Source organism: Marmota monax, unplaced genomic scaffold, assembly GCF_021218885.2.
Source record: "Marmota monax isolate L192 unplaced genomic scaffold, Marmota_monax_Labrador192_F-V1.1 WCK01_AAM20220418_F8-fsc00052, whole genome shotgun sequence".
NCBI classification, from domain to species: domain Eukaryota; kingdom Metazoa; phylum Chordata; class Mammalia; order Rodentia; family Sciuridae; genus Marmota; species Marmota monax.
Window position 1 is genome coordinate 2,477,379 of NW_026693473.1, and position 13,951 is coordinate 2,491,329.

Genomic DNA, 13,951 nt, shown 5'->3' on the forward strand with positions numbered 1-13,951 from the left:
TCATACCGCCTATAGAAGGGAGAAGAAAAAAGCAGAGGGGAAGACAGTGAAGAATGTTTTCCTTCTTCTGGAGACTGGCAGAAAAAGTATTCTCTGCATAATAATGAAGGCCAGTGTAGGAGAAAACACAAGTCCAGAATTTCAAGGTGTCCTTACCATTCCATCAAATATTAATTATTTATTTTTATTTATTTTGTTATATATGGACTCAGTGCCTTTATTTGTTTTTATGTGATGCTAGGATCAAACCCAGTGCTTCATTCTTGCGAGGCAAGTGATCTATCTCTGAGCTACAACTCCAGCCCCCTCAATTATCTTTTGATTCACAACTCATACCTTATTTCCTATAGATTTAATGATTATTCTAGCCATCAGTTATCTGTAATTGTAATAATACTTAACTGTTTATAACTTTAATATATAGGTAACTTTATAAATATATAGTTATATGTATTTATCTATATATGTGTATTAAAAGTCCAAATGAGTTATGATTACTATTCATCTATATTCATCTTCCCTCTTGAAATTTCTGTAAGGATAAAAATGTTGTATACATTTTTTCTGCTTTTTTGTCTACTAGAGTTTCTGTCATTGTATTTAAGCACATTATCCAAGTCCTGATAATTTATTAATTTTAAAAAAATACCAAAGATTTGGAATTGTGTGTGACATTAATTATTTATTCATTCAATAGATATTTCTTGAAAACGTACTTTATATAAGATACTATTAGTGCTGGATGAAAACATTTTAGGAAAATGGAATAATTACTTTTAATCAAAAGAGCAGAGTAAACCTGAAAATTAAAAAAAAAAAAAAAACACTTGCTTTAAGTGAATTTAAATAGTATGTACTAACGGCAATGCAATGCAATGATTGAAAATATGGGTTTTGTAATTAGAGAATCCTGCCTTTGAATTGTGTGGTTCACTATGAAGAATTGAGAAATTTGATATGTATTCTGAAGGATTAAATGAGATAATGTATAAAAATGCTTACCATGGGGTCTGGAACCTTAGAAGTTCTTTAATGATTTTTTAAACTGACTACTTTGAGTGGAATTAAGCCTCTATTTTCCAAGAAATTGTTTTCTGATAATCTTGCTTTTACTTTTGTTTGTTTGTTTGTTTGTTTGTTTTCTGGATATATACAAAGTATATTCACACCATTTGTTTCTTCATATAAGTACTTTGGGTAATGATGTCCATATCATTCCACCATCATTTCTAACCCCATGCCCCCTCCTTTTCCCTCCCACCCCTTTACCCTATCTAGAGTTCATCTGTTCCTCCCATGTTCCCCCTCCCTACCTCACTATGAATCAGCCTCCTTATTATTCAGCAATAAAAGAGAATAAAATCATGGCATTTGCAGGTAAGTGGATGGAATTAGAGAATATAATGCTAAGTGAAGTAAGCCAATCTCCCCAAAACAATTGCCAAATGTTTTCTCTGATATTATTTTTATTTTTATGCAAACGCTTTTTCAAATAAGCATCCCATTATATGGGAATAGGATACATAAGATCCATAGGACATAGGATTTCCAACAAAACATTCCGGTATTTAATGATATTTAAAAATTTATTTAAATTTTCTTTATCTTAGGAGATGCATTTTAGTAACCTTTTTGTAAGTTAGTAGAGTGTTGAAGCCAAAGATAGGCTGATCTAGGTCAGGAGAAAAAAGTGTTTCTTACACGTTTATTAGTACAGTAATTTTATGTTCAAATTTTTCTTTTGAAATATAAAATGATATATCTATTCATCCTCTTCCTACTTGTTTTTAATTGTTATTAGGCAATTCATTCAATTGATTGGCATCATGAGGGCAAACAGTTCATGTGCAGCCATTCAGACGGTAGCTTGACCTTATGGAACCTGAAAAGTCCAAGTCGTCCTTTCCAGACCACAATTCCACATGGTAAGATGTTTGCTTTCAAAATAAATACTGGAGATATAGTGTCTTGACTTGAAATTGGAGGAGTGGTATTATGTGTTTGGTTAAAAAAAAACTTAATATGATGTGGTTTCTGGTTCTAAATATCTCCATACTTTCTATAGATTCCCACATAATATTCCCCAAGTTTCTGTGTTTCACTCTTACCCATGTTTTTACTTTGTGAGTCATACTTACACAGAGACTGGCCCAACAAAAATTTTGATAATGGATGATTGATATATCTCAGAAGAGATGATGCAGGAAATAAGGCCAGTTTCAAGAGGTGAAGAACAAGTAAAAGAATGGTATTATATAGATCTGACTTTCTGACTTAATCCATATACAACTTCATTGTGCATTGATTTATAGATTCTTCCACTTAATTCTGTTCCTTCCATTTGATTCCACTTAATTAGGAAGACTATGGTTTTAATTATATTATCTTTCATAAATGGATATTTAGATCCTATATAAATATTTATATTGAGCTGTACCTGAGAATAAAAAAATTCAGATGTCTAAATATCAATAATTAGGATGACCAAATTATTTCAGATATTATTGGTGATGATCTGAATTCCATGTCTACCTCATACCATTGATTATTTGTAATCATAGAAAGGTCAAAACATAACAGTTAATCAAACACACACTATTGTGAAGTTTCTGAGTATTTATTATTATATGACATTTAGAAAGTAGTGGTATGTTTTCTATAATAGGTGATCCATAGGTCATATTATTTCATGTTCCCTCAATCTACCATTTTTTGTGCCACAGTTGTAGGCTCTATATGCAAAGCCTTAAATTATTGCCACATTAACCTAACTGCTTTACGTAGAGATTACATTACATTTATACACTTACTTAAAAATGCTTTTTTTAGAGATTGACATGGAAACCTTGGATAGGTATTTGCTATACATGCAACTTAGAATTGACTGTTTGCTTCTGTGATATTTCCATATTCCCTTACCCCTCCCCCAAATTCACATACCTTTTATATGTAAAAAAGTATTATGATGTATTCAATTTATACTTAATTCGATATATCATCAAAATTTAACTTCTATTAATTCTTTTTGGGTGATTGAATATTTGATACTTTTATATTTACCATGTGTCAGGGTGGAGGCTCAGACCCAGGAAACAGATTCAGGATCCCACAGGTTGAAGGAGGTGCAAGATGCAATTGGACTAGTAGGCATGCTTTATTTGGAGGCCTCTAGCCAGCTTCCAGATCCACCTCAGCCCCCAGCCAATTCCGTTTTGTCCCCTGAGTCCTTTCCATAGACAACAGATTAAATCAGTGCACACATACTCACAAGCAAATGTTTATGATCTTGACTACATATGCTCATTCAGATGTTTATAACCTTGACTACACCCTACAAACATAGCCCATCAGAAGCCTCAGAAAGGGAGCCTAACTATAGCCATTTGAGGCCTTCCCTACAGCTTATAAATGTTTATTAGTTTGTGTTGTCTATAATTCTGCTTTTCTGTTGAAATAGTTCTTGTCCGTGGTGAAAACAGTAAGTTTACATAAGGATTTACAATTTCACATGATAGCTAGGGGTATAATAGAAGTGATGTAGAGTGTGATGATTATGAGGGAAGAGATGCAAAAATAGAGGTAAAAAGTTAAAGGGGGAAGAGAGAGCATTAGAGGTTGGCAGAGGAAAAGAAAGAGAGTTGAGGGAAATTGATAAGTGTGAGAAAAAAGAAATAAAAATTATTGTTCTATGAATAATATCAGTCTTAAAATGGTAGAAATGAGAAACAAAATAGGATATAGGAGTATGTCTATATTTCCTGTTGAAGATAGAGTAAGAGGAAAGGAAGAAGAGATGGGGCAGTAGAAAAAGGTTTGTAGATTCTAGAACTGGGTGAGGTTTATGCAGAGGCGATGTAGGGTGTATTTTTAAGAGACAAGAACATAAAACAAAACAAAACAAAAACCCAAATAACAATAATTAAAGAAAAAGAATAGAAGTGTAAAACTTAAAGGAAGAGTGAAAGAAAGAGCAGTAGAGTTTGGCTGTTGGCAAGAAAAAAGAGAAAAGTAAAAACAAAGGAAAATAGTTGTGAAATAGTCAATAGGGAAGTCAATTGGCACCTTTATGAAAACACAAATAACTGGGCCGAAGAAGAACTCAAATGGATCAGCAAGCTTTCCTTTATTCAACAGCAGCACCGATCAGGCACTAGAAGGTACGAAAATGGCCATCAGTTACAGAAGGGGTTTGAGTTTTATGGGACACAATGATGGTTGATTAAGTATCACTGGAGACTGAGGCAGATGTGTTTTGCAGTCAGGAAAAAAGTTGTAAAAGGCCTGGAACTCATTGTCACTGGGAAAAGCTCAGAACTCAGTTTTCACTGCTTACCTTCTTTCTCTGGATTTCATTGTTTCCCAGAGCTTCATTATTTGTTTTTCAACTTCCAGGACTCATCAGCAGTGGAAAGGGTAAAAGTCCAGGGCCAGGTTTCAGTGTCCGCCTCCTCCCTTCAGCACCCATTGTGGTTGGGAAGGGATGCATGTTTGCATTTGGTAGATGTTGGGGATGAACCTGGGAAAGGATAAAAATTTGCTTTTTTTTCCCTAGGGGCCCATTGTTACTGGCAAAGGATTTATTGGAAGAGTATTAATGGTTGCCTTCCTCCTCCATCTTCCTCCAGATCAGAGGGTTTTGGAGGGTTGTCATTTTCCATATCCTTCATAAGGGAATGCTACAAGCTAAAAACAAAACAAAACAACAGAAACAAGAATATATGTACAAATGCATAAATGTCCATCATTTGTCAATGAGTACACATTTAAAAAACAAACCAAAACTTAACAAAAGCAAAAACAAAACAGCAAAATAGTCAATGAAAGTTTTTTCATTGTTTTTATGTCCATTTTCTGTGTCAAACTGCCTTTCAGTTCTTCACAGCAGGATGGTGTGAGAAGCTGTGGAAGATGTTGGCAGCTTGATTACCTGAGTAATGTCTTTAGATCTGTGCTGTTGTCAGTGAAGCTCCCCAGGGAATGGATTTGGTCTAGTTTTTCCCTAGGTGTTTTTTATGATGCAGTTTTCAACTTGCTTCTGGGTCTGTATCCCACAGCATTCCTAGAGCACCACCTGTGGGAAGAGGGAGTTGGTCCTTCACCAGTTCTGTTTTTGGGGGATGCTGAGGTTTTAGGGGGACTTCTCAACAGGGGTTTTCAAGCATTAAACTCAGACACTCCCTTCCATTCAGTTTCTCCCTGTCACTGGTTCTGTTCGCTGTGGGCTGCAGGGTCAGTGGAAGGGGTGAGTGGGACTCCAGCTTGCTCTGACCTCTCTGATCAGAATTACTCCCTGACAAGGCTGATTAAGCACTGAGCTATTCTATTTTCTCCACCCTGCCCTGTTTGTCTTCCCCCTGCTGCTGTTCCTGCTTATGGATTCAGTGCATTGTTTGTGGGAAGCTTTCTCTAGCTTTTTTGAGTCTGTTTTAGCCCCAAGCAAATCAGTTGAGGAGCACTGAGTTTTGTCTGTTTCTGCACCCCAGCCCATTCCTCTTCTCCCTGCTAGTGTTCTTGCTTGTTCAGTGGAGTGAGCAAAGGGATAGAGGCTTCCTTTGGCCTGGTTTGTAATGTGCCCAAGCAAAATGGCTTCATTGCCAGAAAATATCTGTGCCAGAGATTCTTCTAATTCTCTGGGCTCACTTTAGATCTCCCGGTTGGTCTGCTGGATTCATTTACAGGTTCTGGCCTTGAATTCGCAGATCTAAGCACCTGGTTTGAGTTTGCACCACTTTTACATGGAGGTATTTGCTGCTCACTGTGGGCAGCTGCCTGGCCATGCCTTTTTGCATACTAGTATGTTTGGCTGAATAGCCTCTGGGTTCACCCAGGGCTGTCTGCACCTCAGATCCTGGGGTTCCCCAAGCCAAAATATTACAGCACTTGTAGATCTTTTCAAATCTTGTATTCTACCCACCGCCCTGCCCCAGCTCAGCTCCTAATCTGCTCCTTAGCCTTGTCTGGTGTACTCCAATTTTTCCAGCATTCAAGACTTTCTGTCCAATATTGATTATCTATGGATCTATGGATACTCAATATTGATTATCTATGGATCTATGCATAAAAAAGTGTTTTTTAATCCCCATTTAACACATTGTTGATTATATCCCAAGTCACAGAGCTGTGAGAACCTCCACTTCCCACTAAACTGCCATCCTGTTATGATATTAATTCTACAAAATTTACTGAGATTTGTTTTATCATTAGTGCATAGACAGTTACCATAACATTACAAATGTGCTTGAGAAGAATATACATTTCTTAACTGTTATATAAAGGTCAAATTTGAAATTGTATTTTGCATGGTTTAAATCTTTACTAATTTTTAGTTTTGTATTTAAATTTTGAAAGAAGTGATATGATGTATTTCCCATATAATTCTGTTCATTTATGTTTATCTATTTATTTTTTAGACTTACAGATAAAGGTGGTTGATAACATTTATCAGATTCTCTGTGATTTTACTGATGGTTGTCTAGTGCTACCAATTTCTGAGACTCTGGTATTAAAATTTCCTCATAATATTACAGCATTGCCTATTTCTAACTTTAATTCTACCTTTTTAAATTCATATATCTTAAGGTCTTGTTTTTAGTTTTGTTTTTTTTTTAGGTCTCCTGTAGAGAGCATATAATTGAGTCTTCTGCTTTTATCTAGTCTTAGTGCGAGAATGTTTAGATTTATTATCTTCTGTTGGTTCTTTCCTGTTGATTTTGTCTGTTTTCTCCTTTTCTGCCTTCTTTTGGATTACTTGAATATTTTTATCAGAATTTCACTATAATTTACATATAAGCATTTTATCCTCCTTTTTTTTATTGCTGGCTCCCAGAATTACAAGTATAATTCCTTAAATACTGGAACACTTAACAAAAATATAGTACTCTTATAACTATATAGATCTATTTATCTTTCTCGCACTGCCCTTCATGCTCTAGTTATGATACATTATACCTAAATATATTGTTATAACTACTGCATTAAATAGTCATGTGCATTTTCAATTAAAGGAAAAATAGCCTTTTAATTTTGATTATCATTTTAATTTGCTCTGGAAAATTATTTAGCATTTCATGTATATCTGGTAGAAACAAATCCATTTAGCTTCCTTAATCTGAAAATTGCCTGTTCTTTTCCTTCATTCTTGAACTGTTTTGCGAGATTTACATTTTTGAGCTGACTCTGTGTGTTTATGTGTGTATGGGTTTTGCATTGTTTTCAAAGTGACGAGCACTATAAAGGCTTTCCACCATTTTATAGCTCCCATACTTTCTGAATGAAGAATCTTAAGTGGTTTTAATTTTGCATTCTCTGTATACGATGTGTCATTTTTCCTCTGGTTGTTTTCACACAATTTTTTATATATTATTTTATTTTATTTTATATTATTTTATTTTATTATTTATATATCTTCCATTTTCAATCGTTTACCTGTACTGTGCCTAGGGCTTGCTTTCTACAAATATACTCTGTTAAGTGTTCTACTGAGCTCCATCAGCCTATAATTTTATATCTTACACAAAGATGAGGAACTTTTCAGCCATTTATCTTTTTAAATATGTTTTTCTGCTTCATACTTCTTTCTGGAATATTAGTCTCTGTAGAAGTTTTGGCGTTACTACACATTTCTGGCCTCTATCTATCTATCTATCTATCTATCTATTTTTGTCATTCTTTTTTCCTCTGAATTTTGGATTGCATAATTACTCCTATTGATTAATTATTAACTCAATTTTCCTCTGACATCTGTACTCTGCTATTAAGCCTGTTAATTTTTTATTTCTGATAATATTCCCATTTAATACGTTTTTACATTTTATATTTCTCTGCTAATATTTCCTTTTTTATTAGTTTTGAACATTTTACTTTCCTTGAAGCATTGAAATCAGTTTGAATATTATCTTTATCTGATAATCTGCTTTACCATGAAGTTGAACACTATTCATAAGAATGGCTAACATTTTCCTATCTTCCCATAGTTAATAATTTGGATTTTATCTTACATAATATAAATGTTGTATATACTCTAGAATACGTTTTTGTTGCCCCCCTTGTTTTCTCTTGTATGTATTAAACTAGGAAACCATATGTAGATGTAATTCATAATTTTTCTAGAAGTCAAAAAGTTCTCTCCTGAAAAGTTATAATTGGTCTGAAGCTCATGTTAGACAAGGGTGGGCTAAAAGGAAAATAACTAAAGCTAATGAGACTGAGTTAGCATATGTCTGACTTGAGTTTAGCACTGTAATGACAGTACTCTTGGAGACATAGCTGTAGACATTGATGTTCTTTCACAATAAATTGTAATAATTTCAAATGTGTTTTCTTCAATTATAGTGCCCTCAATTAAACACACACACCCCACATTTCTAAAAACATGGTATTAAATATAATCTTATAAAAATGCCTAAGTTACAAAATTATTGCTCAGAAATGGGAAAGGGGTGTCTACAAGGACTACTTTTATTAAATATTTTCCTGGAAATACTAGTCAATGTGTAATTAGACTTGAAAATGAAATATGATATTTAAACATTTAGAAAGAGGATTCAAAAGTATAGCTGCTTTTTAGTGTAATTGTATGACTAAAAAAATAAGAACTAATTAGGAAAATTATTACATATAACTTTAGAATTCTGTATTGAAACAAAATCTAATGGGTATTTAAATAATAGCACTATAAATAACAATTTATTTTTATTAGAGCATTATATTATACATAGTAGTTGGGTTCATCCCAACAAAATCATACATGCGTGGAATTCAGTTTCAGTTACAATATCCCCTATTTCCTTCTTGTCTCCCTCCTACTTCTCCTTCTTCAATGCTATTAGGTTTCCTTACACTTCTTTCTTTATTTGGTACTGGGGATTGAACCCAGGGGCACTCAACCACATCCCCAGCCCTATTTTGTATTTTATTTACAGACAAGGTGTCACTGAGTTGCTGAGTACTTCACTGTTGCTGAGGCTGGCTTTGAACTCATAATCCTCCTGCCTCAGCCTCCCATGCCTCTGGAATTCCAGGCATGCGCCACCATGCCTGGCTTTATTAATTTTTGGTTGGTTCTTTTTACTTATACATAAACGTAAAATTCTCTGCGGTATATTTATATATGCACAGAGCATGATGTTTTAGGAATTCATTCTGCATTTCCTCACCTTTTCTGTTCCTCCCCTTAGCCCCTAGATCATCTTCTACACTATTGATCTTCATCATATCTTCATGATATCCCAGTCTTTCCTCCTCCTTTCATTTATTTTACTGTAAATTCCACATATGATAGAAAACATTCTACTTTTAAATTTCTGGGTCTGGCTTATTTATTTCACTTAGCATGGTATTCTCCATTTTCATCCATTTACTAACAAATGCCATAATTTTATTCTTCATTATGGCTGAATAGAGCTCCATTGTGTATATATACCTGTTTCTTAATGCATTTGTTTGTTGATAGGCATCTGTGTTGATTCCATAATTCAACTATTGTGAATTGTGCAATTAAACATTGAAGGAACTGCATCATTATAGTTTGCTGATTTTAGATCTTTTGGACATATACCAAGAAGTAGGATAACTGAGCCTTGTGGTGGTTCTATTTCTGTTTTTTTTAAAATATTTTTTAGTTGTAGGTGGACACATTTCATTTTTTAAAAATTAATTTATTTTTATGTGGTGCTGAGAATGGAACCCAGTTCCTCACCCATACTAGGCGAGAGCTGTACCACTGAGCCACAACCCCAGCCCCTATTTCTGTTTTTTTGAGAGAGTTCCATAGTGCTTTCCAGAGTAGCTGTAGTAATCTGCAGTCCCACCAACAATGGACAGTGTTACCTTCCCTTGTACATCCTCACCAGAATTTATCATTGTTTGTATTCTTGATAATTGTCATTCTGACTGGAGTGAGATGAGATCTAGTGCAGTTTTGATTTTCATTTCCCTGATAGCTAGAGATGTTGAATATTTTTTCATATATTTATTGGCTATTTATGTTTCTTGTTTTGAGAAGATTTTGTTGTTCTTTTGACATTTATGGATTGAGTTATTTGGTTTTGTTGTTGTTGTTTTGGTGTTAATCTGTTTCAGTTCTTTCTATATTGAGGATATTTATCCTCTGTCGGAGCAGTAGCTGGCAAAGAGTTTCTCCCATTATGTATGTTTTCTCTTCACACTCTTAATCATTTTCCTTGCTGTACAGAATTATAAAACAGTTTTAAGTAATAGCACCCATAAAAATATATGGGGGTAAACCTTAAAGTAAGTATGAAGTATTATTTCTACTAAGGAACATAAACTGCAAATCTTGAGTAAATGAAAAGCATACTCTATATGTGAATATATATGTTGAATATTATAAAGATGTTAGTTACCCACAAATTCACTTTTTTCCCAGGGAAAATTATAGTGATTTTTTAAAAATGAAATGAGCTAATATGTAGCAAGAATAAATTTGAAAATAGGCAAATTATTCAAATAAGGAGTAATAGTCAATTATAGGTAGTTTGGAGAGTTACAGTTCTTACCAAAATGAGTAGAATACTGAATGTTCTTAAACTTTTTAAAGAAAGCATTTTCATTCATGATAGCTATTTTTAAAAACCATATAATACCTACAAAAAACTTAACCAAGGAAATGAATGACCTCTACAATTAAAATGACCAAAAAAGGAATAAATAGAAGAAACACACAAAATGTAATGACTTCCCATGTTCATAGATTGCAAGAATTAATGTTGTTAAAAATGTCCATACAGGACTGTGGCTATGGCTGAGCAGTAGTGCACTTGCCTTGCATGTGTGAGGCACTGGGTTAGATTCTCAGCACCACATATAAATAAATAAATAAAGGTCTATCAACAACTTAAAAAAAAATGTCCATACAACTCAAAGTGATTTACAGATTAAATAACATTCCTATCAAAATACTAATAATATTGCTTCTCAGAAATAGAAAAAACAATTCTAAAATTTATATGAAAGCACAAAAACTCCAAATAACTAAAGTAATGTTGAACAAAAGGAACAGTCAGCTAGAGGCCTTGCAAGATCTGATCTCAGGACATATTATGGAGCTGAAGTAACCAAAGCGGCATAGTACTGGCCTAAAAACTAAAACATTGATCTGTGGAATGGAATATAGAAATCTTGGAAATAAATCCAAATATCTGCAGTCAACTGATTCCAGGCAAAGGTGCAAAACAAAAAAAAAACAAAAACATAATGGAGAAAGGACAGCCTCGTTGATGAATGGTGCTGGAGAAATGGGATATCCATATGCAGAAGAATGAAATTTGACCTCTCTCATCATATTCAAAACTCAACTCATATGGCATCAAAGATCTAACTATAAGAACTGAAACTACAAAATTACATTAATATAGGCAATGATTTTTAAAATAATACCCCAAAAGTGAAGGCAACAAAAGCAAAAATAGACAAATGGTATTACATCAAATTAAGAAGCTGTTGTGTAGCAAACCAAATAATCAACGGAGTGAAGAGATAAACTACAGAATGGGAGAAAATACTTACAAACTATTAATATAACAGGAGATTAATACCTAGAATACATACAGAACTCAAAAAATGCAACAACAGGTAACAAATTAATTTTTTTTAAAAAAATGGGCAAATTATCTGAATTGATATTTTGCAAAAGAAGGAATAAAAATAGCTTGGTTATAAGTACACACACACAAAGTTCAACATTACTAGCTATCAGAGAAATGCAAATTATAATCACAATGAGATAATATCTCACCTCAGTCAGAATGACCATTACCAAAAAAAAAAAAAAAAAAAGCAAAAAATAACACGTTAGAATGTGGCAAAAGAGGAACTCTTATCTACTACTAGTAGAAATATAAATTAGTATAGCCATTGTGGTGAGCAGTGTATAGATTCCTCAGAAACCCAAAAATAGGTCTACCATGTGATGCAGTTATCCAGCTTCTGAGTGTATATTCAAAGGAAATGAAATCAGTCTATCAAAGAGATACCTGTACTCCCGTGTTTCTTGTAGTACTGTTGACAATAATGAAGACATGGAATCAATCCAAGTGTCAATCCATGAGTGAATGAATAAAGAAAATACGGTGTATGTACACAATGGAATATTATTGTTTTAGTCATCTTTCTCACTGTTGTGACCAAAAGACCTGTCAAGAATAATTAAAGAAAGAAAAGTTTATTTGGAGGCTCACAAAGTTTCAGAGGTCTTAGTCCATAGACAGTTGGCTCCATTGTTCTAGGAAGAAAATATGGCAAAACATCATGGCAGAAAAGGGTAGTGGAGAAAAGTGACTGAGGATATCATACCAGACAGCAGAGAGATATTCCCTTCACCACAAACTATACCCCCAAGTCACGCCCCCAGTGACTGGCTTACTCCAGCCACACCCAGCTTTCTTATAGTTACCATCCAGTTAATCCCTATCAGAAGATTAATGCATTATGTTAAACCTTTCATAACTCAATCATTTCACCTCTCAACTTTCTTGCATTGTCCCACATGTGAGCTTCTGGGGAACACCTAATATTTAAACCATAACAGTTATTCAGCCATAAAAAGAAAAAAATCATTGAGTTTCTTCACTTTATAAATAATATTTTCCATCAAATTTAGGAAGTTTTTAGCCATTATTTTTAAAATGATTTTCTGTTTCTTTCTTTCCTCACTTTTTGGTACTACCATTATGCATATGTTGGTGTGGTTAATGATATTCTAAGACAGTCCTTCATTCTTTATCTACGATGTTACAATAATCATCTTCTTGTATTTCCAGCATCAGTCACTGAAAAATCTAAATTTTCTCTGTTAAATGAAGTCATATTTATGTTCTGAAACATTACTTTACACACATCACTCCCAATTCGAAAGCTTCTTATAACTCTTCATTTTCTATATTGAGGTTCAGTTGTATAGATTGCCACTAATTGGCTCTTTCGTATTTCTTTGGCATTGTTTACACTAGTCCCTTAAGACTAATCGTTTAATCTAACAAAACTTACTATTCATAAAGCTGGAGTTTTAATTTCAACTTCTATTATACTTTCTTATCACCCATTTGCTTCTGGTACCTAATATTATAATTTTAATACTTATTTTGTTTAATCTATGTATTCTAAGCAGTTGAGAGTTTAGTTTTCTCTACCATTATTTAATACTCAGCATAAGGTATACCAACAGGTAGAATTGTGGTTAATGTTATTTTATGCAATATGACACTTAAGCATGTTTTAATTACTAGCACTGAATATAATCAAAGCAGGAAACCTTACCCAAAATACATTGTTGGAGTTGGAAATTGAAGTAATATACTAATTAAATACTTACGTAATTAATCTTTCCTATTGAAATTAGTTTATGATACTGATGCATTTTGATTGAAAAACAATATTTGGTGTACATTTATAAACAACTGCAGATATCCTGTTTTGTTCAATTAATGACTTGGTAATTTAGAGAAGTAGTGGATGAAAACAAATATAGAAGCTGGGGAATGGGTCCTTCTCCATTCCTATTTCATTATCAAAACCAGTAATCTGCCAACCATTTGTTCTTAAGACCACTGTTCAGATTAAGTCTCTGGCCAAAATCTATCACCTTATAAAATTTCATGATCTACATACAATGTCTGCAATTACATTTTATGTATAATACAGATACTTACCTTTTTTTTAACACAGTGAATAGTTATGATCAATTTTATATTATTGGTTGCTTGTTATACTTGACATGGGATACAAGGATTAAAAAAAAAAGAAAATTTCAGAAAACTTGCCATGGGGAAAAGAATGGCTTATTGCATGCTGATTCTTTGCCTCTTAAATTAGTTGAATAAATTATCTTGGCTTTCCATTTGGATTTGTCTGTGCCATTCTTAAACTATACTGAAAATTTAAATATACATGCATGTATAAGAGTTTCTGTATAAAAGTTGTGTCTTTCTGTATA

The 13,951-nt window shown here is 33.4% G+C and overlaps 1 protein-coding gene across 8 annotated transcripts in view; it reads left to right on the forward strand.

The window, feature by feature from the left end:
- Positions 1-13,951, forward strand: part of Stxbp5l (syntaxin binding protein 5L) — a 350,200-nt gene that overhangs the window by 134,586 nt on the left and 201,663 nt on the right. For all 8 annotated transcript variants that reach the window (XM_058583478.1, XM_058583479.1, XM_058583477.1 and 5 more), the window contains one exon: positions 1,802-1,925. In XM_058583478.1, coding sequence (XP_058439461.1) covers positions 1,802-1,925 — 124 coding nt within the window. The remainder of the gene's footprint in view (positions 1-1,801; positions 1,926-13,951) is intronic.